This window comes from Macaca thibetana, chromosome 3 (genome assembly GCF_024542745.1).
Source record: "Macaca thibetana thibetana isolate TM-01 chromosome 3, ASM2454274v1, whole genome shotgun sequence".
Classification (NCBI taxonomy): domain Eukaryota; kingdom Metazoa; phylum Chordata; class Mammalia; order Primates; family Cercopithecidae; genus Macaca; species Macaca thibetana.
This window is the reverse complement of record NC_065580.1, coordinates 133,558,417-133,585,422: the sequence shown is the minus strand read 5'-3', so window position 1 is coordinate 133,585,422 and position 27,006 is coordinate 133,558,417. Positions and strand designations below refer to the sequence as shown.

Here is a 27,006-nt window from a genome sequence, read left to right as displayed (position 1 = left end):
CACGCGGGCGGCCCCCTTCACGCCCCCGCCCCCGCCCCTCACGACTCCCCACCGCCCCCAGTGCGCAGGCCCGGCCGCCCCAGCGCGCATGCCCTGGGCTTGCGAGCGCGGCCAGCCCCCAGCCTTTTGCTTTCTACACACTCTACAACTGGGGAGGGGGCGGGGGAGGAGGGAGCCCAGCCGTCCACGTGATCCCGCCGGCCGGGGCCGCGGGGGCGGGAGCGCGCGCCGAGAGAGGCGCGGGGAGGGCGGGTGCGCGGGAGCGCGCTAGCGAGCGAAAGCACGAGCGAGCGAGCGAGCGAGCGAGCGGGCGGGCGCGGGGCTGGGCTGAGGCGGGCGGCGGCGGCGGCGGTGGGCCGGCCGCGGAGGGGGAGGAGCGGGAGCTGCGCGAGGCAGGCAGGCGGGCGGAGGATGGGGCAGTGCCCGGGCTCCCGCTGCAGCCGCCCGGGGACACGCCGTGCACCCTCCGGCTCGGGGCTTTCTCGGCGGCGGCGGCAGCGTTAGCGGCGGCGGCAAGAGCAGCGTTCCCGGCTGCGCTTCTCCCTCAGGCGGGGCGGCGAGAGAAGCGGCGGCGGCGGCGGCGGCACACCGGTGTCTCTCCCGCTGGAGATTTCTTTCTGCTTTCCTCATCGACTGACTGACTCACCCCCTCCCTTTTTTGAGGAAGGGTGACCTCTTCTCTGGGACTGGAAAAAATATTTTTGTGAGGAGGGGGGCGGGTGGCAGCGACAGGGTTTGCTTCTTCTCTTCTTTCATCTCGCTCTCCTCCCCCCTCGAAGACCGAAAAGCAAACCCCACAACTGCTCCAGCAGCATCCTCCTTCCCTTCCTCCGCCTCCCTTCTCCTCCGCCGCTCGCAGTTTCGCCCTCTCCTCCTCTAATGATTGCATTATTATGCTCCCCTCTCTGGGGGGTCTCGCCCCTTTTGGGTCGCTCCGGAGCCCCGGCCTCCCCTGGCTGCATTTCTTAAAAATTAGGGAGACTGGGAGTGAGTTTTCTCCGAGGCGTGTGTGAGAGGCGGCGGGGGTGTTTTCCTGCGCGAGGGGCGGGTGAAGTTCATTGCCCCCACTTTTCCCGCGACCTTTTTCGGACCCGATTTTGGATCGGGTTGAGGGGGGCGCGGGCGTTTTCGGGGGGCGGGGGGCGCGGCGGAGAATGGCCGCGGGGAGGGCTCCCCGGAGCCTCCCAGTCTCTTGATCAAAGCATTCCGCTATTCTGATTTATTGCCTGCTTGGTGAGTTATTTTTTTTCCTCTAAAGGAGACCTGTGTGTTCAGCCATTACTTTGCTCGGCGCTGCTCCCAGGCATCTCCGACCCTCGGTGCTGTGGGGAGCCCCACACTTGGGCTCCTCGCCTCTCGCCCTCGCTCCCCGTCCCTCCTCCCCTCTCTCCGCCCCTTCCCCCTTTTCTTTCTCCTCTCTTTCTTCCCCTCTCTCCCTTCTTTCGGCCGCCGTCTCCCCCGCGCCCTCCTCGGGGCGGAGGGAAGCCGTGAAGGGGAGGGAGGGCTCGGTGTCAATTTTTTTTGTGTGGCCGCGGCCGTAGCCTGTGGTGGGCGAGCGGGGAGACCCCGGCGCAGCAGAGCCATGGATGGCCCGACGCGGGGCCATGGACTCCGCAAAAAGCGGCGGTCGCGGTCGCAGCGAGACCGGGAGAGGCGCTCCCGGGGCGGGCTGGGGGCCGGCGCGGCCGGCGGCGGCGGGGCTGGCCGGACCCGGGCGCTCTCACTCGCCTCGTCGTCGGGCTCCGACAAGGAAGACAATGGGAAGCCCCCGTCCTCCGCCCCGTCCCGGCCCAGACCCCCGCGGAGGAAGCGGAGAGAGTCCACCTCGGCCGAAGAGGACATCATTGATGGATTTGCCATGACCAGCTTTGTCACTTTTGAAGCGCTGGAGGTAAGGGGGACCCCCCTCCCCCCGGGTTCCCTTTATGCACGACCCCACTCGGCTGCGCCCGGCTCTCCTGCCTCCCCCGCCGCGCTCCGGGCTGTCTGTCTGTCTGTCTGTCTAGGCTGAGGTCTTATTGTTGGTGGGGGGAGCTGGGGGCGCGGGCAGACAGGCAGCAGGAGGGAGTCGCAAAGCCGTGCCTGGTCTCCTCGTTTCCTCGTTTTCTCGCTCGCCTGTCCCCTGCGCCCCCTCCCTGCACCCCCTCCACAGCAGATGGGCAGAAAGAAAGGGGTTCAGGCATCACAACAATGCGCCCCCTCTCCACGGAGAGCTCTGCCCCCACTTCTTCCTCCTCTCCCTCCCCAATCATGGCTTCTTGGCTGGTGGAAGTCTCTTTGCTGGGTTTGGGGCGCCTGTGGACGGTTCTCTGTGTGCTTTCTACAGAGTCATATGTTCGTGTGTGTGTGTGTGTCTGTGTAGTGTATACCTTTCTCGGGTGTCCTCGGGACCGGAGACTGATGGGGTTTTGTGGTTTCTTTGCGCCTCCCCCCATTACCCCCCATATTCTTTTTTTTTTTTTTTTTTTTTTTTTTTGGTGAAGCTGGGGAAGGGGGCGTTTTCTCCTGGTTGGGAGAAAGGAGGGAGGAGGGGAGAGAAGAGGGAAGGGTGGAATAGCTCTCTGTATTCTGTTATGGGGCTCTGTTACAGAAAGGGTTAATTATATTATCTATACACATACATAGGCACATGTGTGTGTGTACATGAGCAATTTAGTTAAAGGACAGAAAAAGGTACACCAGGGAAGACTGGTGGGAGGAAAGAATAAAATCCTAGCTGCTGTCTGAAGGGCTTGTCACCAATTGTCCCTCTGCCTTTCCTTTTTTTGTGTTTTCTTTTTTTTTCTCTCTCTAAGTGATTGGCTTTGTGTGTGTCTGTGTGTGTGTATTTCTTTATTCCTTGGGCACCTGCAGCGTTGATTTCCAAATGCACATTTTCCTCCCGGCCAACTGGCTCCTAGTGTGGGGGAAAAGGGAGGGAGGGGGAGACTGTCCAGGGGTTAGGGGGAAACTATCTTTGCCTGGACCTATCTCCTTTGGTGTGGTATTGGTCATTGGCCTCTATAAATTTAACCGCCTTCTTTCCTCCCCCACCTCCCTGTCCCCACCCCCCCCACACCATGCACACATACACACAGAAGGCTTTGAGATTCTGCAGAGTTGGTCCACCTTTCTTAAGCACAAAACCAAGATACGGTTTATAGTTGGCTTATAGTGTTTCATGCACCTGATGTGATGGTTTGAGGTTCCTGAAGGAAACTTTTCCCTTTCCTTTTTTTTTTTTGTTGTTGTTGTTGTTATTATGGTATTGTTTCAAATGCTCAGATGCGAGCTTTGTTAATGACAGCTTAAATCTCATATACAGTAACTGTACAGGTTTAGATTGCTGGTTCTGTTGATGTGTTTGGGTGTCAGGTTTAAATTTTGTTTTCAAAGGAAGGCTTCCTATCAGTGTTGTCCTTTTCTGTGTGAACTGCTTTTGGTTGGGCTGCTGGTGGTGATGGTGGTGGATGGTGGCCAGTGGTTGGGAGTAAGGGAGGTACTGGTGGTGGTGGTGGAGGTGGTGGTGATGGTGATGGTAATATTGGTGGTGGTCATAGATTTTGATGTCAGCGATTGAATCAGTTACTCTCTGGTTCTAGAATTGGTGCTTTATTGGCCAAAATTTTGAGTGTTGAGGTTCACCACTTATTAGAATAATTCCAACTGTGGCTTTAAGTTTGCCAAGGTGGGTGGTTACCGTACAGTGTGACCTCTTTCTGTCTCTCTCTCTTGCTTTAAAATAGGAGTTGAAATGGCAGCATGTTCCTAATAGAACATGCTGTTTGGAATTTGGTTCATCATTGCTGTCTGTGGTTGGTTTAGGAAAGTACTTGTAAGAGCTGTTACAAGTGGTTCTGCTTTCTGCATGGTTATCCTGGGCTGTGGTGTGGCCCCTCTCAGGAATCAGGAGGGGCCACTAGATTCCCACGAACATTTTTCGAGGACAAGTAGGGATATATGTGTGTGCATATATGTATATCACTTATGCAGTTCTTTTTGATGGTTTTATTTTTAACAAATAGGTGTTTGACTGGGCTTGTGATATATATCTATTTATTTGGCTTTGGCGAGAAAATGTGCTCATTTTAATTTATTTTGTGCTTAAAAACTTGTAATTTTAAAAGAAGACCAAGTTCAAAATGTACAGTTAATACCATTTCTTTCTTTGCTCTGATTATTTTTTTCTGCTACTTTTTTAGATTCAAAATCCAAGTTATTTTGGTTAGCTGAATACTATGCCACCTTCATATCTAAATATCATATGTATATCTATGTGTAGGTATAAAAGGTCTAACTTTTTTAAAAGTTTACTTAAAATTCTGTAGAAAAATTTAAACATACAGAAGTAGACAGAACACCCAACATCCAGGTTTGAGAACTACCAACTCATATCTCATCTTGTATTTTCTATGTTTCATCTGTTTTCTCTCCCACATATGATCTCATCCGTATTTCTCATATAGAAATACTTCTGTATGAATCCCTAAACCATAATGACTCCAAAAATCCTCAGATCCCACCAAAACCCCCACAGCAGTATTATCACACCTAAATAAATGTGTAACAGTTCACTAATACCAAATATCCTGTCAGTGTTTACATTTTAAGAGGCCCAAGTTTTTAGGGAAGCCATAAATACATTTGTCAGATTAAAAACACACAATGGGAAATAGAAATCATCATATATGTCTGGTTCTTTGGCAAAAGGTAGTTTCATTGGCTGTGTGCTATCACATTGTGTCCATGCTGGATGGTCAGAACATATGTGTGTAGTGATTATTAAATTAAAACCTCTGGTGGTCCACTGTATTCAGTCTGGAAGATTTATTGAACTATCACCAAGAAATGTGAGGGCTTATTGGGAACAGGCAACTAAACTATGAGCTTGGACAAAAATGTGTGTTGCGGGAGTATTTGTAAAAGTTAGTAATTATTATACTTGCTAAGAGTTATCCTAAATACGTGGTATGTTCTTGGGCCTTGTGTTTAGAAATGAAATCAGTTGTCACCACATGTCATTAAGGGTGCTGCTGGTATGATATTGTGAAAAGAAACCAGAAATATTGGCTTGTACAGCTAGGTTTATAGCTTGTGCCAGTTCAGAGCAATAACTGGCGAACAGTGGAGTAGCATACTTTGTGTGTTAATGGACACATTATTTGATTATTTTGTTCTGAGTAGCTGATTTTGGACTTCGCTTTTTAAAAAAGAGGCTTCTAACTCATTATGAAATGTGCTAATATAAATAGTTCCAGTTCAACTGATTTTACTGATACTGGAGTAAAAGTGATAACTTGCCTAATGAGAACCTGCATTTTTATCTTGATTATTTTTTGCTGTTGTTGGATTCTTTTTTTGAGATGTTGAAAGCTTTAGACGTAGTTTGACAAGTCTCACATTTTATAGGCGGTGAAACTGGCTGAGATAGTTTTATATTCACAGGACACTTGTCTTGAGTAATTGTGCCCTGAAGTTCAAGTGTATGATTATGAAGAGTCTCATGATAGAAGATAAGAGGGTAGGCGAGGAGGCTAAAGTTGAACGTGGTGTTCTTTTCATTATGCAGTTGAGAAGCAGAATTAACATTGGTATATAGTACATTGTTTGTTTGGATATTCTTTGAGTGACAGGATGAGAGCAAAAATCCCCAAATAAGATGTCTAGTTTTTTTAAAAAGTGGCTTTTAGCAAACAAAGAATAAATGGGAATGTTGGGGTCCTACTACCATCAGTGTGTCCTGATGTGTCAGATAGTGTTGGCTTTCTGCTATTTGGGTTTCTTTTCTGTGTTGTCGCTATTAGGAAGCCATGTGAGTACCATGGCTGAAAACTTGACTTTGCAAATTCATTATTTTTTCCCCTCATTCCTCTTTTGTGCACTGGGTTCTTAGAGCAGCCTCCTTTTTTACAGCTGACCAAGGGAAGCTAAGATGAAATTTGTGGAATTAGCAGAAAAGAGGCCAATTGGAGCTTTGTAGGCTTATGAAAGTAAAGGAAGACTCATTTCTAGTGGTTAGAGCATCAAACCAAGACTTTGATGCGGTCTTCACTTCCTGGCTCTGTTTCAGGGCTTACCCCACACACACATCAGTAGCATAAGCAGGCTGTACAGAATTTGATGTACTTATAACATGCTATGTTAATAGGCTCTAACAATTTATTATGGTCAGATCACTTTTATTTAGTTGTTTAAAAAACAACATTAGTTACGTGCCTTTTATCAGTCAGCAGATGTTTATGGAGTGCTTAATATGTGCAAGGCACTAAGAATATAGAGAACCCAAACATAAATGTAGCGTTTTGAAAAAGTATGTAGTTTAGTTGATAAATTAAAGCCAGCACCTGTGAAATAATTTTGAAACAGGCACTTGAATGCCTAATATCAACTAAGCACGATAGGCTTTTAGAGACAGGCTAGTGAGATAGGCTGAAGTGTTCAAGAAGGCTTCATGGGGTAGATGGGACCTAGAAGGGTGAAGTGATTTGGATATATGGGGAAGGAGTTAGGGCTAGGGAGAGCATTCTAAAGGAATAGTGAAGAAGGCACATGAACCAGATGCTATGTGGTTAGGACTCGGAGGCTAGGAAGGGCTGGTGGAAGTAAGTACAAAGGTAAGTAAAGAGTGCTTTTAGTGGGGCGGGAGACCTGTGGAGACCCACATTCCACGCTTGGCCTGCCTAACTAGTGTAGCCTTTGGAAGTTAACTTTCTAAAAGCATAATTTCCTTTATCCATTAGTGGAGAGATTTAAACTAGTTTAGAGCAAAGCTTCTCAAGCTGAAAGGGAACATAACTTTACAGGATGTTCATAAATTGTGTTCTAGACTGAAACAGAGTGATCTACCCTCAAATAGTTTTTGAAACTTGATGGGCTAGACAAAATTAAATGGATGCCTTGTTCTTTCAGAATTAAAAGTCTATTGTGTGAATGTGAATTTTGAATATCAGAGAAGGCACTGTGATGTGTCTAATTTCCTAAATCTATTTTGACCACAGAACACTTTTATTCTCTGCATTGTAATCTATAATCTAGTATGGGAAGTACTAGAAAGGATCCAAAAAAGTCCCTCCAGATCTTGGAATTTGGTGATATCTGAGTCTGGGGTGAGTGGGCTGATGGTAGACGACTTGGAAAACCAGGCACAGAAGCTTGTAGTCAGTGCGTGGGAGCTGCTTCTTAAGCAGGAGTGGCAAGGGGAGTGAAAGTGAGGAAGATGTAAACAGTGAGGGAGACTAGTCCATGTCTTTTCCTGCTCCCCTTTCCTGCCTGATATCTGCCTTTTTACTGATTGTCACCAACCCCAACAGGAGGTTCTCATTAATAGCTCTTTCAGTGTGATGATACTAGCCCAATTCTGATGCCACCAAACTGCCCTTCAGCCAATGTTTTATCCTCTCTGTCCCTTCTAGTTTCATGTATTGCTGCTCTTTAGCAACCTGTAAAAAAAGTTGGATGAGAAAGGAGGTTGACATTGATGTTAAAACAAGGATTTCAAATTATCTGCCTTTGGCTTGCTGTATATGAAGTGGTAGTTCAAAAAAGGGTCAGAACCTCTCTTTTGCTATTAGAGAGCCAGGAAAAGCTGTGGAACTGTGTTTCTGTTGCATTTTTCACTTTCTTTTTTTGGAAAATTTGGCCATGGGACTGTAAAGGAAATGGGTCAGTTCCAGCGTTTGACTTCTGAAAGTGTGCATAGCTTTAGGACCTGAGAAGTGATGAGAGAATTTGGAGGAAAGGAAGGGTATGAATAGTGTGTGTGGTTATGAATTCAAGTATTTTACTATAATTACCGAATTTCAGTATTTTACTCTATAAGGCAGACCATCACTTGAGGAGTATTTATGTGAGATGTGGTTGAAGGTTGTGAGATGATGGTTCCATGCAGCTTGTGTTAATTGTGGATATTAACTACTTGCGCCTTTTTTTGGAATTAGAATATAAATGAATTCGTGAATTTAAAAAATGAATTGTGAGGTTAGGAATTGAACCTTTGATCCTCTCTGAGAGTAGTGTTCTGTAGTTCTCACTGTTGAAAAAGGGTTAAGAAAACAGAACAGTAAACATGATTCAAGGAGTGTTAAGGGTGATAAAGAGATTCTGAGACTCTTCTACACCACAATTCTATGTATTGTCAAAGATAAATGGTGACTATTTAGTTTGAAAGAATGTTAGGATTAGAAATAAGGTCCCCAGATGGACACAACAATAGTTGAGGCTAGCTATTAAGGAATAATTTAGGTCTTAAGAGTTATGAGATTTGGAAGCCTTTGGACAAGAAGGTCTGTGGCACTTTGTGTGTTTGTGTGTGTGTGTGTGTGTGTGTGTATGTGCCCACCTGTGTGCATGTGCAGGGTGAAGGATGGTGGGTTAGTGGCTTTACATTTTATTTTATTTTATTTTACCCCTATCCTATATAGTTGTCATAATATACTAAATGCAACCTAACTTTGTAAAAGTGCTTCATGCTGTTTTTTTTCTCCTCAAGAAGCAATTTTTTTTTTTTTTTTTTTTTCAGAATTAGGATTAAACCCAATATGCTGCAGATGTAGGATAAAGAACCTAGTAATGGGATAGCAGCTGTTAATTTTAGAAAGTTTTGAAAAGATTCATGTAGATTTGAAAACTCAGATCACTGAAGTTAAGAAGAGCAATATGATAATGAATTTGGTAAAACTTGAGACAGGAGAGGATCAAAAATAATTAGTAAGCTGGAGCAGAACTGTTTTCTCTTAGGTAATCAGAACCTGTTCCATTAATGTAGACTTTTTTCCCCTCTGGAAGGTGGAGAGAATATCGAATTTAAGACTGGTGAGACCCTAAGTGTGACTTCTTTCTTCAAAATCTGAGCTATGTTCTCCTTCATTTCTTCTAACAAAATTCCAGAGTAATGATAGTTTCTATTATAGCTTTGTATCTGTTGGTATGCAATCAATACATATTGTGAGGTCACAAAGAATAGGCCCTTTTCATGCTGTTAGTATGAGGAGGGGAGGAGTGGATTTTCTAGAATTTGACTGCTCCTGTTTGTTTAGGAAGAGACTAGACAAGTATAGGCTTCTATGTCTTAGTCCTGTTCAGGTCTCTGATTCCATCCATTGCAAGGGGCTCTGGACCCCAAAATCATATGAATTGGTGCCTTCTTTGAAGGTGTTTATTTCACATATTAGTGTATGTGACTCTCCTAGGGTCCAGTTAGATTCCCCGCTCACCTGCTGCCTACTTTCCTCCTTTCCTTCTTTTATCTCTCCTTCCGATCCTTCTTTCCTCTCTTCCCTTACTGAGGTAGAGCTATCAAAATTATGAATGCTGTTAATAAAAGGGAGTGCATTTAGAACATTGTGTATGAAACGCGAAAATTGAAAAGTTTTTAAATTTCATTATTTGAACTGTGACAATCTGCTTGAGGAATTCTAATTTAGCTCTCTAAAGGTGAATTGCTTGCCACAGCTTTCTTGGCTGTTACAGCTCACTTTTCTAATTTCTCAGCTTATATCTGAATTCTAGTTAGTTTGTTTGCCAGAGCAAACTTTATAAATAATCAACTGCATACAAATATTTTAAAAATGACTTAACTGTCATTTTAACTTGCCACTATACCTCACGGTGCCATACCTCCTTGTTACCACTGGAGTCCTGGAAAACCCATGTGCAGTAAAATGGAGTCACAAGAGAAAAGCCCACAATTTGTAAGTAATGGAAAATTGCCAATGCAAGTTGGGATTCATTTTCGGCAGAAAGTCTTTAAATTGAAAGTATTGTGTGGCCGCTATTAACTGAAGCACAGCTTGCAAATTTAGATTGCAACTCTTGGTTATATGGGTGAAATCTGATATTTTCTTTCTTTTTTTTATTTATTTATTTTTGAGACAGGGTCTTACTTTGGTTGCCCAGGCTGAAGTGCAGTGGTATAATCATGACTCACCACAGCCCTGACCTTCCTGGGTTCAGGTGATCTTCCCACCTCAGCCTCCCAAATGCTGGGACTACAGGTGCATGCCAGCATGCTCAGCTAATTATGTATTTTTTGTAGAGATGGAGTTTTGCCATGTTGCCCAGGCTGGTTTCAAACTCCTGGGCTCAAGCAATCCACCCTCCTCAGCCTCCCACACTGCTGGGATTACAGACGTGAGGCACTGTACCCGGCAAGCAATCTGATATTTTCAAACTGTGGCTAAGTTGTAAACCTGAGACTGAGTTTTAGTCATTGCCAGGGGCAAGTTGTGATGACACCTGAGGGATCTCATTTTCCTTTTTGTCCCCATACCTACCCTCCTCTGCACCACAAAACCTCATTTTAAGTTTTTGTAAAGTTTCTGATCGCAGTAATATTTTAGAACTTAAAAAGAGGAATTAAGAGATTACAGTCCCATATTGTAAGTATTTCTTGGTTGTTATATTGAAGTGGACTTCTTTTTCTTTTTTTAATTTCTTCTAGATCTCTTTGTTCAGTTATACTTGTTGGCTAAAGGTTGCTGGTTAAATGTTGTTTAGTGAAATGTTCTGTAGTTAAAATCTTCACAAAGAAAAAAAAGTAAGAATGAAGGTGTGGATAGCACAATAATTGAACGTTAGATTATTACTTGTTTTCTAGCCACATGATAGAAATTCCAGTGACTTCCACACATTCTGTCTGTACACGTTCAGTTGGCAAAGAGAATGAAGGTCCTGGACTGTGTTTTTCTAAGAAATGATCTTATATAGTTGAAGTGAAATTATACTTTCACTGGAGCAAAAAGGGAAACAAGCATTTGATAAGTGTGTCATGCTGCATATTACGGTTTGCTCCCTCATTTGTTATGATTACTTGAAAATTACAGTTTTGAGATTAATATGCAGAGCTAAATCTTTAGGAGGTATCCTAAAGTTAGGACCTACACTTTTTCAGAGCAGCCTTTTGATCCATTTTATTCCAGCCATTGGTAGTTGATGTGCTTTCTAAGCCATGTGGCATCAGAGGCACAGATGTTGTCTTTAGTGATGTAGTTCTACCTCTCATTTTGCAAATGAAAACACAGCCCACGGGGGTTAATTGACCTGTTCAAGATCACACTGGGAGTTAGAGGCTCTCACTGTTACCCTATGAATCTAGGAGACTACTTCTTGTAAGTTAGTACTGGGGAGTCCCAAGGATTGGGAAGCTTGGAAGGAGATTTTTAAAAAACATAATGTATAAATGTGGATGAGCACCCATGATTGTAAGCTTCCCATTTCAGCTAAGAAATGTTCTGATTTACACAATATCAAGAACCTTTAAAAAGCATTGTTCCCTCCCTGCACTCTCTCCCAGTATATCACCCTGAAATTAGTTGGCCTTTCTCTGTAGATACACTCATCGTTTTTAAACACTGCCCCCACCTCCCTTTTATAAGGATGTAAAATAAAAAAAAATAAATATTGGGGTGGTTTCTCATCATTGAATGTTCAGTGGAAAGATAAAATAATTATTTGGATGTAAGATGACCTTAATGTGGCCCATGTAAAATTTTAACAAAATTTCTTGTGTAAAATATTTTCGTTAGCCTAGCAATCAGTGGAAACTCAGAGCAACTTCATAACATTGGTAGCAGGATGTATGGAGTGAGTGAACTTTGGAGTATAGTGGAGTTGAGGCTCAACCAAAATTTTCTTCTGAAGAAATACTCAAAATATTAAATCCACATGATGTGTTGACTAAGGCATCTTGCCTGTTCATTGCTGAACCAGAACATTTATAACAACTGTTTGTCATGTGTATATATTCATAGCCATTCATATAATTAAAAGAAGTTTTCATGGGATTGTAATAACATATCAAGATGGATGTAATTAAAACAGAAGCAGATTGACACCCTGAATTAAATGCAAACCATAAACCAGGATACCTGAGCATTGTGCCTTACATATTTGCTGTAGGGGGCAGTGAGCCAAATATGCAAATAAAAAGACATTGATGAATTTCCCTGGGTGTGTATGTGGTAGCAGAGAACCCAACTATTTTATTAATCTTTTATCAAGCATTGTTTAGATTTGCAGCAGCCATGGAATGTATTAATTTGGCAGACCAAATAGCTTAGGACCAGAAAGTAGGAAATAATAAAGGGAAGACATGATTGATACGCTGTCCTATAAATAACACATGCGACTGACAAAGGGGCTGAGTAATCTTTAGATCTGTGCTTCATTTCATTAATGGAGTTGTTAAACCAGGATGTTTGAGTTGAACTTCAATCAGAGAGGCTCTGCCTCCCATTTAAAATGCAGGCCTGTCTCTAGTTACTCTCTGGACTGATATGTTGACAAAATTGGTGTAAATCGAATTTTTGTAAATTGGATCAAATGCACCAGGGGAATCTTGCTGTGAAAAATATGAGTCCTTTTTATCAACTATAGTACTCCTCCTCTCTGCAGGGAGGCTGGGATTTTGGTGGAGTAAGTCTCTTTAGATGGGCATTGCTTCCTCTGAGACAGTTTTCTGCATATGTTCCCCGTGCTCTGTTCCCTGTGCTCCTGGAAGACAGTGACTGTGAGATTTGCATTTTCTCTTCAGGTTTTATACCTCACTTGGTCGGTGCTTCCAGGAATAATTGGTGGTGATTTGAATAAGCCCGCATCATTCAGATTTCAGAGCTTGGTTTTCAAGTGCTTGCTAAGGAGGGCTCCCGGCTATGAATATGGAGTATGATTTCCATATCTGTTCCATTGGGGAGTCCAGGCATGTCATAACCACTTCAGAGTCATGATTGTACCGAGACACCCTAGCTATAATTTTTCTATATGACAGTTCAGTTTTAAAATTGTAAAGATGCCAAAAGCAGGGCTGCATTGTTATTAGGGAAGTCAGTGACATCTGTTATATCTTGTTAACCAGGGGAGGAAAATGCTTTAATCAAAACATCTAATTATGCCCTATGAACTGATGAAATAAATATCCTTTGCTAAATTTTTGGAATTGGCCTTAATGGAAGAAGCTGGCCTCTATCAGAACTGTGAAGTAAATTTACCATTTTTATTTGGAAAAATATTTATTCCTAACCATAGTGACATAAGGGTATTTTAATTGTATCAGATTACTTTTATACTGTGTGTTGAAAATAGTTGTTTTTCAGAAGTTGTTGAAGCCAGCATCACGTTTCTGTTATTGTGCTCTCTGACTCCCTTAGCATATGAGGCCTCCAGAGGGAGTTTGTATTTCCAGATGTGAGCCTAGGAGGATATGTGGTGTCTTAGAGCCACCTGGGGAGGGAGCAAATGATAATTGCAGGTGAGATGCAGGGGGATAATTCAGCCTGTGTGCTGGGAGGTGCAATTTCACACCTGAATGTTGAGACCTGCTGTGTTAGACACTTGTGTTGTTTTAAAACGTTTTATTAGTCTAATATAGAAATGGACCAGATTGTCCCAGGTCACCTTCAGTTGAAAGAATATAAATGTTTTTAAATATTGAAGTATAATGTGATTCCAGAAATGGTTCCTGTGTTTAAAAGTAGTTTTACATATATCTGAAAGCATTAAAAGCTGTTTAACTCAGCATATCTATACTGCCTCTACCTCTCTTGATCATTTTTTAAAAATTGTAAATTATTTCGGCAATGTGGCTTTCGACTTTGAATCATTCAAGCTTCAAACTATCCAGTAAAACCATCCTTTTATCTATATTTCAAACCTAGAATTAATTTTAACTATAGTTATTACTTGTTTCCAGAATCACTGATGATGATGATAATAATATTAATGATAGTACATTACTGATAGTCTTAATGCTGGGATATGGATTATTTCTGAGAAATGAGTAGGTCTGAGAAATGCTTTACTTCTTAGCTTTGGGGGCATTTCATCTTTCTGACATGGTTTTCCCATGTATGGAGATCTTGGGACCCGCCTGAAGGAGTTTCTGAAGTGTTGACTGTGACACTATGGGCTTCATGTTTACTTTGGGATCTGGTGGGAAGTTCAAGTCCTATTATTTTTTCCTTGGTCTGTTTTATGCTTTGTGATGGCTCACTGTGTGTTTTTTGGGCGTTATGACTAGAACCTTGGAAAAAAGAGAGCCAGAGTTTTCTCCCTATATTTCTATTTTAAAACTTTTTTTTTTTTTTTTTTTTTTTTCCTGAGACACGGTCTCATTCTGTTGCCCAGGGTGGAGTGCAGTGGCACAGTCATGGCTCACTGAAGCCTTGACCTCCTGGGCTGAAGTGACCTTCTCACCTCAGCCTCCTGAGTAGCTGGGACCACAGGCGCATCTCACCACGCCTTGCTAATTTATTATTTATAGAGACCGAGTCGCCCTGTGTTGCTTAGGCTGGCCTTGAACTCCTGGGCTTAAGCGATCCTCCCATCTTGGCCTCTCAAAGTGCTGGGATTATAGGCGTGAGCCACTGTGCCCAGCATTATATTTCTTATGTATTGTTATTCTCCCTGTATTCTCTGCCTAAATGTAACCCCTGCACTCTTTTTATATATATCCTTCTGGGGATATTTGAGGCTTTCAGAATTGTTTCTTTCTTCACTCAATAATCTGTGCATAGTAGGTACTCAGTCATTGCTTATTTACAGTTGACAAAATTTCCATGAGAAGAAATTTTTGAAGAGGGAGCTGCTATTTACTATTTGCCTTGTGCCAGGCATTGTGCTAGCAATTTTGCATTCGTTATCCCATTGACACACCCTATGAAGAAAAGAATAATATCTCTGTTTTATAGTTGAAGACACTAAAGCGCAGAGCCGTTAAATCAACTTGGGCAGGATCAGTATAAGAGAGGCAAGAAATGTAGCAGTTTTTGCCTGACTTGAAAGCTTGGGCTCCTTACCCCTTTACTCATTTTCATACAGATACATTTTGTGAAAGATTGCCACATGGTCTCTGGTAGACCACATTTGTTCATTGTTGTGCTGAAAATGTTACAAAGGATTTTCTAGGTATAATAATAGGATTTACAGGAGGGGAGAGTACTTATTGTCCAGGTCTTTATTTCCTTTGAAAAGTTAGAGCTTACAGTTAGGTTGCTGCCACTCATACAATATATCTGTAACATATTCCTTGTTGTTTTTTCTCTGTCTGTGTCCCTTTCACTGTTTCTCCCTGTTATAAAATCTGACCTTTTCCTAGGTTATACTACTCAGGTAGATTTTAAACCATTGTCAAAGGCAAGGATTCAGGCTCATGATATTGAGGGTTATTGTATGTCAGTGTCTGTTCTAAACCCTTGCACTCATTTATCTCACTGAATTCTAGAAGTAGCTCTCTGGAACACAAATGTAAAATTGGAATAAGGACTGGCATGCCCTCACAGATTACTGTGCATATAAGCTTATATTCTGCTATAGATTCTGAAGTATTTTGTCTTGTCTGCTTTTAAACTATTCTGGGAAGCAGCTCTTCTCTTGGGAATCTATTTCACAATAAAAAAGACCTTGTTTTGAGGGCTAGGTGTGTGTTTTTTTAAAAAAATCTATTAGGAACTCTATTCTTTCTGGTAAAAGACCACACTAAATAGCTCTTTTTGCTTTTCTTGATATCTGTATCTTGAAGATACCAGGTGACAAATAGTCCATTGATATCCTCTGTCATTATTTCCTTTCATTATTCTAAGCAGATTTGCAAATTGTTCTCCCTCATTTCCCATTCCACCCTGTTGAGGTTTGTTTATGCTACAAAGAGTATCCTAATGAATATGACTTGTTAGATTTGCTTCTTCAGGAAATCCCAACTGCATTTAGAGTACTGTACATTTTTGAGAAGCCCCCTCCTCATTTCCCCTGGGCTAAGTTGGGCCTCCACACAGGTCATCCTCTAGGACTTCAGGATTCAAAACTACTCCATTACCATTCATTTACAAGGAATGGGGGTTAGTACAAAGACACACACACAGAATACCTTCATTGGGCCTGAATTTTCTAAAAATTTCTAGATGAATATGAAGATCAGTCAAGTTACGTACTTCTGTCAAGAGTCACTCTCTGTCTCTCTCTCTCTTTTTTTAAGAGATGGGATCTCACTCTGTTTCCCAGGCTGGAGTGCAGCAGTAATCATAGCTCACTGCATCCTGAAACTCCTGGCCTCAAGCGATCCTCCTGCTGCAGCCTTCTGAGGAGCTGGGCCTACGGGTGTGTGTCACCATGCCTGGCTAATTTTTAAATTTTTTTTTTTTTTTTTTTTTTTTGCAGAGACAGGGTCTTGCTGTGTTGCCCAGGTGTCCTCAAACTCCTGGGCTCAAGTGATCCTCCTGCCTCAGCCTCCCAGGTAGCTGGGACTGCAGGTGTGAACCATTACCACGGCTAATTTTTTTTTTGGAGGGGTAGAAATGGGGTCTTGCAATGTTGCTCAGGCTGGTCTAGAACTCCTGGTCTTAAGCGCTTCTCCTGCCTTCACCTCCCAAAATGCTGGGTGTGGGCCACTGTACCCATCTGAGTATCCCTTTGAAGAGATGTGGCAATTTCTTCTTGGAATCACCATGCTCTGAGATACACAGTCTTGCCTTTCTCTCTCCAACTACCTCAATAAGCACAATTGCCCCTTTGTATGTCCAGAATGGAAATGCCATACTAGAATTCTGTTTTACAGATTATAATTGTTGGGGAGACCCAAGTCAAAACATGTTCTTTGAAATTTAAATATAACTGTAAAAGGAACCACAGAGTCCAGGGCTTTAAAGTTGATCTTTTATACTTTAATTTTATGTATTTGTAAAATACGAGTTCTATATTGACTCTAGGGCCTGCTCAGATTGTAAACTCTTAGTAACTGTGTCTTTTTAACTATTCCCTGTGTCCTTCCTTGCCCCTCTGGTGGTCTTTAATACCCCTGTTGTGATATTTTTGATTAAAGAAACATAGTATGAAGATGGGCTGTCAGGGATGGATGTCAGTTTCACTTCAGGGTAGTGGGTGCCACCTATTTTCTGTTTTCAGGTGAACATTACTTTAGCATTATTTTTTTTGAGACAGAGTCTTGCTATGTCGCCCAGGCTGGAGTGCAGTGGTGTGATCTCAGCCTACTGCAACCTCTGAGTCCTGGGTTTAAGTGATTCTCCTGCCTCAGCCTCCTGAGCAGCTGGGATTACAGGTGCCCACCACCATGCCCCGCTAATTTTTGTATTTTTAGTAGAGATGGGGTTTCTTCGTGTTGGCCAGGTTGGTCTCGAACTCCTGACCTCAAATGATCTACCTGCCTCAGCCTCCCAAAGTGCTGGGATTATAGGTGTGAGCCACTGCATCTGGCCTATTTTAGCATTCTTGTTGTAGATTTCTACATCTGCTGCCCATATTTCAGCTGTACTCTTATTTTGTTTAGTATGATATACCTGGGATTAGGGACAGACAAATATGTATGCGCAACCTCATTTGGAAATTACATTGTTGAAATACAGCCCATATGGCCATTGTAAAATGGTTAGTACTGCATATAATTGCCTTTCCAATGATGTGCTTTGTCATTACTTCCATCTTCCAAGAAGCACTCCTGTAGCATGCTGACAGAAATAGCGTCATTAGAAAACATATGGACATGTAAAGGCATTAAATCATCTTTAGTTTAAGGATTAGATTACAGTGTTAGAGGATGGGTCACCAGGCTTTCAATCGATGACTCTTGCTTAGTTCAGCACTGCTAGACTGGATGATAGAGATTTGCCAAAGTCCAATTTACTTGTCTGCTAAGTGTACTTCATATCTTCCCTGCAATTGTGAGAACGTCCTTTAGCTGTGTATAAGTCTCTATATCATAGTATTGCAGCCAGTTGGCTTCTCAGGAATGTTTTTTTCAACTATTCATGTCCTGTGCAGAATTCCTTTCTAGGATGCTCCCTCAACCTCTGTTTTTCTGAATGTGAGCCCAAAGCAGGCTAAGCCAGGATTTATTTTATTTGGGGGTCATTTAGATATAAAAAGAGACTAGGTGGTGGAGTCAAGAAAGTACCAGGTGGCTGCCGTATTGCCCAAATATTTCCTCCCTTGTATAGCATCTATCTCCACGTGGGTCTCAAGTCCACCTCCCTTCTTCCTTTCCCCTCTTAGAAGCAATGGGATTGTTGCAGCCTAGAGGCTCAGTGGTAGATCCCAGAGGCCAAGGGACCATGTGATAGAGTATGGAAAGAGACCACCCCCTGAATCCTGCCCTTTGTAGTTGGATGTTTTTTTCCCCCCACAACTAGATAGGTTTACTATCTGGCTGTACATATTCTAGGGATGCAACAGCTGTGGGACATGGTATGATTTGAATTTTCAGGGTCCTTTTTGTAGTTGTCAGTGAATAGTAAGTGAAATTGCAGAATGGAACATCATTCATCAAATTTAATATGTCTTCTGTGGAGTTTAGCAGAAATAATGTGGATTTGGGGACTTTCAGAGTGATAAGGGACTTTGGAGATCCTCATGGGCAGTGGTTTTGGGTATCCCAGGGTACGCTGAGTCATTTGAGGGGAGATCCTGACTTTATTAAACCAGAACTCCACCTTTACCTGTCTTACATATTTATATTGATGTATTAGGGTAACATTCTCTTTGGGAAGAAAAAGGTGTCTGGATTTGCTTATTCTTTCATTCAAAAAAAATTTATTGACAGCTTCTATGTGCTAGGCAGGCACTATTCTAGGCACAGGAAGTACCACAGTAAATAAGAAAAAATAGATATCTATTCTAATGGAGTTTATATTCTAGCAAAGGATGGGGGGACATACTGTAAAAAAATAAACAAATATATAATATGTTGGGAGGTGACAGGGGATTTTATAAAGCAGGGTAAAGCAAGAGTGAGAACTTAGCACAGCAGGTCCTCAAATAACATCAGTTCTTTTCATTACAATGTTGATGAGAAAAAAAATTGATTCCTGGCCAGGGCAACTGTGTGGAGTTTGCACCATCTCCCCGTGTATGGTCAAATTGCTTTCATTATGCATCGTATCACGTATTTAACTGAGGACTCACTTGTATGTGTATGCCTCCGTGATGTTTTATCCAGGGTGGGTTAGATAAGGCTTCTCTGAGGAGGTGATATTTGAGCAGAAACTTGAAGGAAGCGAGGGAGCAAGAAATACAGATACACCGGAGAAGAGCTTTCAAGGACAGGGGAGAACAAGTGTAAAGGCTTTGAGGAAGAAGGAGTGGCATGGCATGTGAGCAACATAGGAGACGTTGGTGACTGGAATGAAGCCATTGAGGAGGGTACAGAGAGTGGGGAGGGGCCTGTGGTCACTTTAACTGAGTGACTCCAGAAGCTTAGAAACAGCAGGAAGCAACTGTCCAAAGCCCTCATTCCCCAGCTGAAAGTGTTTTTGAATTTCCCCAAGGTCACCCAGCTGATGTTTAAACAAGAGCACATCTGGAGCTCACATTATATTCTTTTATGGTAGCTTCTCATTGTACCTCGTGCCGCCACTCCAGGTCTTAGGAGACATGGGGCATCTTTTTGGAGACAAGATTTGTGTCTCCTTTCCTGTTAGTGGGTGTGGCTCCTCCAAGAGATGTGCTTCAAGACTGTACAGAATTCCAGTGCCCAGTCATCACAAATTGGGAAACGGCTTTGCCAGTGCCAGAATCACCACCATTTGGGTGATTATTTTAACCACAATGGCTCATGTTTATCACAGGCTTACTGCTTGTGATATTTGTTGTACCCAGAGCTTTACGTGTATTAACACGTCTAACCCTCACAACATCTCTGTATAGTAGGTCACGTTATCGTTATTTTAGAGATGAGGAAACTGAGGTGCAGAGAAGTTAAGTAATTTCTGTATGGTCATGTAGATAGAAAGTTGTGGAGTCAGGATTTGAATTTAGACCATTTGCATTCAGGGCCTGCATTGAGCCTCTGACACAGAGGGGGTTGAGCTTGTCTTTAGAGAAACTAATTGGAATACGCTCCCCTTGCCTCCATTTTAAGGTGGTTCTAGGGCCTAGCCTTGGGAGTAATACCAGCTTGTCACAACCCACTTCTGTGACTCCCGGTGTTAGTTTGTATAGAGGATTTCACAGCCAGTCTGGCTCAGTACTGGCAACTTTGCTGATTTTAGGTGGATTCCTGATTCAGCAGGTACCTTTGGTCTTTCTGAGCTGAGTTTGACTAGAGCATTTTTCAAGACCTGCATGAGAGTGTATTACAGAATACAGGCCAGTGTTTTCAAGTCAGCCGACCCAGTTTTAACTGGTCTTTTTTAGCCCCAGTGAAGTAAAAGCCCCAGACACCACCAGTGCCCATAATCCATAGGAATGTAAAATCATCTATTTAGTACTGGTGCTTTTGAGGACCAGTACACTATGAGCTTGTTTTAAATTTGTCTAAAAATGTGTGCATATGTATATATGTATATATACGACTATGAAATGTTTTCTAGGTATGGAAAAGTATAAAGCATAACATAGACAACACCCATGTACCCACCACTAACTTTAATAAACCTTATGATTTTACTATAATTTTCTTAAAATGGTAGGTTATTTTTAGTGAGGAGGAACCACAGTCAACTGTAAGTTTCAGAGCCCAGGAGGCTCAAACCTGGCCACACATTAGAATACCCTGGGGATACCCTGGGGAGCTTTAAAAAAGTCCCTGTACCTCTGGGAGGGTGTAGGAAGCCCCCACCTCTGTCATCAGAACTTTGAAAAGCTCCCCAAGGGAGGGATTCTGTCATGCAGTCGGGGTAGAGACCTACTGTTCGGAGGGTTGTGTTCGGTTTTTCTTCACTGGGTTCTCTCAGATGCCTGGTACCAAGCCATGTGTGGTATTCCTGGCCTTTATATTTCATTTTCTTAAAGCATTTTTTAATGTGGTTCTACTTTTCAAGATTCTGGGGGGTAATGTCCTGGGGAGTTCCTCTCCTTAGACTCTTCCCTCTTCAGCACCTTATGAGGCAAACCAGATATATTTACATATTCGTTACAAAGCATAAGCATCAGGAACTCTTAGAGAGTAGGAGTGAGGCATTAGAGAGGGGACTGAGAAATTCAGAAGTATTGGGAGCTACCGTCTGTTGAAAGTGTTTGAGATAAGTGAAAGTTATAACATTACTTTGGAAGCCAGTGGGGACGCAGGGTTTCATTTAGAAAACCTGGAGTCACACATACCTTTACAGGAAGGCTGTGAGCTGTGGGATGGTAGTTGAGGGCCTTTTTGGTCTACATCACAGGTTTATCAGTGAAATACGTGGTAAGATGTACAATAAGATGTGCCTTGCCACCAGAGTGGTCAGTTCTCTGTGGCCACACGTCCGTGACTGTATCCTCTTTCAGAAGTGCTGTCAACTATGTGTTATGTTTGGCCTATTTATCCTCTGTGGGCCTTGGCTCCGTGCAGCACCTCCATCCCTGTCTGCCCACTCATTCATTCAACAGATAGTTGCTGAGTTTCTTCTCCGTGCCAGGTTCTGTTCTAGGCACTTGGGATAAAAACAGTGAACTAAACAAAGCTTCTGCCCTCAAGGAATGACATTCTGGGGATGTGGGGGAGAGGTGGGTGAGTGGGTGGTGTTACATTCTGGTGTCGCATTGTTTTTTGATGTGTCTAACACAGAAAAAGATGTGTAACTGTAATCCTCTTTTAGAAAGCTCTAGGGGAGCCATTTGGCAGGTAGGGAAGTGTTTTGCCTAATTTGGCTTAAATTATGGTTTTTTGATTCTGAGGATTTCGATTACAAATGCCTCCATGAATGTATTTCTTCAAGAGAAATTAAGTGCTGAGACATTAAAGCTTGCAGGGACCTTTTGAATTGGTTGGATTTTATTAACAGCTTAAAATGATGAGCATGATGTACAGTAAGGTTCAAGCTTAGGGGAGATGCTGAAGAAATAAGGATACTTGATTTTCTTTCCTCTTGAAGTGGAATCCACTAATCCATCTGTGCTCATAAATTTAAGAGAAGGAGGGCAGAAAACGAAAGTTTATTTCTAGGGCTCTCTACTGGGCAAGGCTATCAGTTTACCTTCATTGAAAAGACTTAATCAGAAGTGAAACTTAAATCTGTTACAGTTGTCCACAGCTGTCCAGGGAATTGGGCACTGATGAATACCATCGGACGGACCCCTGAATTGAGGGAATGCCTCAGAGGTCATGTTTGGAGTTAGTCAGTAAAATGGATCTTGAGAAGAAAATAGAAAGTTTGAGGGAAAAAATTACTGGAAAAGAAATCTTAAAGCGTTTGGATTAGATGTTAGATGGATGAAGAAAACAGTGGGTGATATGATTTCCTTTCTGGATTGCCATCTTCATCAGATATTGTTGTTGACTAAAGAAAACATATTCCCAGCATGTAAGGACTCTTTATACCTGTGAGCTCTTAAAAAGAATCATCTGAAATACTAAAAAAGCAAGAATATGTTGTTTCACTAGCTTTTGATTCCTAAAGTAGATTTTGACTTCTGGGTGTGGGAAGGTGGGTGGAAAATGAGTTTTTGTTGTTGTTCAAAGGCATGAAAACATTTTTGCCAGTTTATGTTTTCCTGGTGCATTTAGAAATCTGTGGATCCTTGGGGATAGTGTATGCAGGCAAATAGAGAATCCAGTACTTGTGAATCTCCCTGAATCCACAGGTTTGGGAATAAGGGCAGGGACTTGAGGGTTCACAGATGTGAAGGTTATACACATAACTCATGCAGAGAGATACAAGATCTTTTTGTACCCCCTTTGATTAGAAAGAATGGGACGTGAAAGTACTTAATTGTCAACTTCGTCTTCACCATACGCCCAGTATTGATGCACCAATGATAATAATAATGAGAACAAGCATTTATTGAGTATTGAGTATTCTAATTGCTTAAATCAACTCGTGTAATTCTCACAGAGTGGTCCTGTGAGGTTAGTGCTGTTATGATTCCTATTTTAAAGGAGAGGAAACAGGAACATAGAGTTTACACCCAAGGACGAGTGTGTCAGTGGTGGAGCCTGTACATTTTGGCTTCAGAGCCTGACTTGAACCACTACATAAGGGAACTAAATAAATGCTTCTTAAGAGTTTTATTCTGATGTTGCTTTTACTGGGACTTTCACTCTTTTTTCTACCCAACCCGGCCCACCCTCACCCCACTCGCCTCCACTTTATCTTTGGATGTCTTCAGAAGTTATTATATACCTTAAGCTTGCACCTTATTATAGATGAGAAAATAGAGATCTAGAAAATTATATTATATAATTGTTCTGTATGACCTAGTGAATCAGTGGTAGAACAGGGACGTGGAACCCAGGTTTTCTGATATTTAGGTCACTGCTTTTTCTCACTGCACTGTATTGCTTCCATTAAAAATATTTTAAACTAACTGAACTAAAAATTTATAAACTTAATTTGTGTCACTTGTACTTCTGTGGATGAACTAGATTAAAATAACTAGGTGCTATGAGATTGTGCTCTAGGGAGGAGGGTGGTAGACATTTTAGGAACTAACATTTGCCTCTGGGGTTATTTGACCTACTCTTGAGGATGTCTTTCTAATCTTTGGTAGGCGTACTTAAAAGTGAGGGAAAGTATTTGAGGAAATACAAGAGCCATTTGCAGACTTTAGTTTTGTATGATCTGTGGGTTTATGGAAGGGTTTTTTTCTTTCTTTCTTTTTCTTTCTTTCCTTCCTTTCCTTCCCTTCCTTCCCTTCCTTCCCTTCCTTCCCTTCCTTCCCTTCCTTCCCTTCCTTCCCTTCCTTCCCTTCCTTCCCTTCCTTCCCTTCCTTCCCTTCCTTCCCTTCCTTCCCTTCCTTCCCTTCCTTCCCTTCCTTCCCTTCCTTCCTTCCTTCCTTCCTTCCCTTCCTTCCCTTCCTTCCCTTCCTTCCCTTCCTTCCCCCTTCCTTCCCTTCCTTCCCTTCCTTCCCTTCCTTCCCTTCCTTCCTTCCCTTCCTTCCCTTCCTTCCCTTCCTTCCCTTCCTTCCCTTCCTTCCCTTCCTTCCCTTCCTTCCCTTCCTTCCCTTCCTTCCCTTCCTTCCCTTCCTTCCCTTCCTTCCCTTCCTTCCCTTCCTTCCCTTCCTTCCCTTCCTTCCCTTCCTTCCCTTCCTTCCCTTCCTTCCCTTCCTTCCCTTCCTTCCCTTCCTTCCCTTCCTTCCCTTCCTTCCCTTCCTTCCTTCCTTCCTTCCTTCCTTCCCTTCCTTCCTTCCTTCCTTCCTTCCTTCCTTCCTTTCTTTCTTTTCTTTCCTTTCTTTCTTTCTTTCTTTCTTTCTTTCTTTTCTTTTTCTTTCTTTCTTTCTTTCTTTCTTTCTTTCTTTCTTTCTTTCTTTCTTTCTTTCTTTCTGCCTTTTTTACTTTAACCTCCAGTGGGGACACAACTAACTGAAATCTTAAAAACAAACAAACAAAAACCCTAAATACAAGCCTTCTTTCGCTATTGTTTGGCAAATAAGATTTCACAAGAGGGTAGAAAGAACTGCCTTGATTCTTGGTGTTTTAGACTTTCCTATAGTCTAGTTTTTTGTTTTTGTTTGTTTTTTCTTTTGGTCTTGTGATTACTTTTGTTGTTACCTCTTTCCTTGGCTAATGCTTTGTTTAAAAACAAGTGCTCTGGTATTCCAAAACAAATTATCCAGCAGGCTTCCCGATTGTGTTCTCAGATAAAAGACCCCAGGGTAGTGCTCTAACTCGAATTTCTAAATTCGGTTGCCTATGCATGCCTGAGAGCAAAATTCAGTTTACTAGTTCGCTTCCAACCCAGATTAATATGATTATCTAAAGCGAGGGAATGTACATTTGAAACAGGAAATGTGGATTGGATTTACCCTTTCAAAGACCCCTAATGGGAACCCGGGATGTAATGAGTAGACTTTTGTCTGGGGTTAGATACTGTGGGCTCCCGTTTGTTTTTGAGTTTTTAGGTGAATGAATGACTTTAGTTCTGTCATTAAACCTCTGGAATTCTAAGGTTTCAACAATGTAATAATGATAATGAAAATAGGGAAAGGCTCCTAGACTATGCTGTGGAAAAATACATGTTCAGATTTTACTGAAGACCCAGAATCCCATGTGGCCACAAATAATTTGATTTCACAGTTTCTATTTCTAGATATACAGGATGGGGTTGCCAGCAGAAGTTATATAGTGGTTATAACATATCAGCTTCCTTTTTAGGGAAGATACTGTAATTGTGAGAAAAATGGTCACAAAAGCCTTGGCCAAATATTGTTTGTAGTTGGTAAGAGAACACTCAGTTATTGAAGCTTCTGCGAACCTTTTCCAAATAATTTACACCTTTTCCCTAAAGGAATCTTCCCACCTCAGCCTCCTGGGTAATTGGGACCACAGGTGCTCATTACCACACCTGGATGGATGAATGGAGATATATATATACATACACACACACACACATATTTGTAGAGACGGAGTCTTCCTATGTTGCCTAGGCTATGTTACACTTTTTGTCACACATGCTGAGTATGGAGAATTTGGAGTAGGTAGTTTCAGATTTGCAGATCACAAGTTCTTGCCTTGTGCAGTGGTTTCTAAACCCAATTGCATATCTATACCTCATGGTAACTTGTTAAACATACTGATTCCTGGACTCTGTGTCTGATCTGCTAAACATTAATCCCTGCTCTGTGGCTCTGGAACATTAGTTTTTTGTTTTCTTTTTGGGGTGGGGAGGAGGGGACAAGGTCTCGCTCTGTCACCCAGGCTAGAGTGTAATGGGCTGACTGCAGCCTCAAACTCCTGGGCTCAAGCAGTTCTCCTGCCTCAGCCTCCCCAAAAGCTGGGACTACCACCACTATGCCCAGCGTTTTTTTTATTTTTTTGGGTTGATACAGGGTTTCACTTTGTTGCCCAGGCTGGTCTTGAACTCCTGGGCTCAAGGAATCTAGCTGCTGAGGCCTCTCACAGTGCTGGGATTACGGGTGTGAGACACTGTGCCTGGCCTGGAACATTTAGGTTGGTTTTTTGTTTTTGTTTTTGTTTTAAAAATCAAGTTCCAATATAGAAGCTTCGGAATCACTATTTCATAAAATATTTTTGAGTGTTTTCCTGGGGCATTGGTAATGGTGGTGGTTTATAATAATTTATTTCTATGCTACGTAACTTTTCTGAAAAGAAAACGTTCATGTGTATTTGGTTTTAAAACCTTATTTACTGTGAAATAGAACAGATCCTGGAAAAAGTATAGTGTACAGCTCAATGAATGATCACAAAGTGAATACCCAGGTAACCAGTACTCGGATAAAGAAATAGGACTTTGACCCCTCGCAAAAAATTATTTTTATTAGATTCCTCAAATTTTCTCTTCTATTCCTCCTCAAATCCCAAGAAATTAGAGATATAAGTAAAAGTTGATGAAACAGTATATTAAGGTATAAGTGAAAAAAGCATTGTCTTTTGGTAGGTGGTCTTTCTTAATTACTCCTTTCAGTAAGATTTTGGTGGTTAAGTTTGTGTTGTTTATCTATGTTTTGATTCAGTCTTAAGCCAGTTCTTGACAGTGACTGTCTATTAATGCTTACAGCCAATATTAAGATTATGTTCTAAGATGTATCTTTTCTGCAGTCTGTTTCACTGAAAATATTCTCATGATAGTTTTGAAAATGCGTAAGGACAGATTATCTTCTGACTCTAATAAACAAGTGAGTCTTGTCATTAGTGTCCAGGTAACTTAGGAAACCTGTCTCAGTAGCCAAGTATCTTTATCTGGTACATGATAAAATGTGGTTTCTTAGTTTAAAAAAAAAAAAGTTCCTCCCTCCTCTCTATCCACCCAGAATAATCTCTCCTCCATTCCAACCCAATCAGAACATTTAAAGCCCTGATGGCTTTTCTTTTTTCCACTGAAGAATCATTCAGTTCTTAGTGAGAGAAGGTCCAGCTGTATTAAATAGCAAGCTTGCCCATTTTCTTTGGAAAGGGATGCTCATGGTAAAAGGACCTCAAGCAAACCCTGCACTTAAGCTGTGTGCAAGTGGAGGGAGAGAGCTGTCTGCAGCCACCTGCCAGCAGCTACACATCTGTGCTCTGCTAGCAACCATGTGGGCTCTGTGGATGTGAGAGCTGCTCCCTTTCCCCTCCCTGCCTCATACTTCCCCATCATAGTGATCGCCACTATCAACTAAACAGGTGACAAGACTCCAATCACCCTGCCCTGAATGGCTCTCCATCTTCCCAAA

At 42.3% G+C, this 27,006-nt stretch overlaps 1 protein-coding gene across 5 annotated transcripts in view; it reads left to right on the top strand.

Annotated features, from left to right (window-relative positions):
* Positions 1-484: 484 nt before the first annotated feature.
* Positions 485-27,006, top strand: part of AUTS2 (activator of transcription and developmental regulator AUTS2) — a 1,206,807-nt gene continuing 1,180,285 nt past the window's right edge. For all 5 annotated transcript variants that reach the window (XM_050783556.1, XM_050783558.1, XM_050783557.1 and 2 more), the window contains exon 1: positions 485-1,891. In XM_050783556.1, coding sequence (XP_050639513.1) covers positions 1,583-1,891 — 309 coding nt within the window. In that variant the 5' untranslated portion in view covers positions 485-1,582. The remainder of the gene's footprint in view (positions 1,892-27,006) is intronic.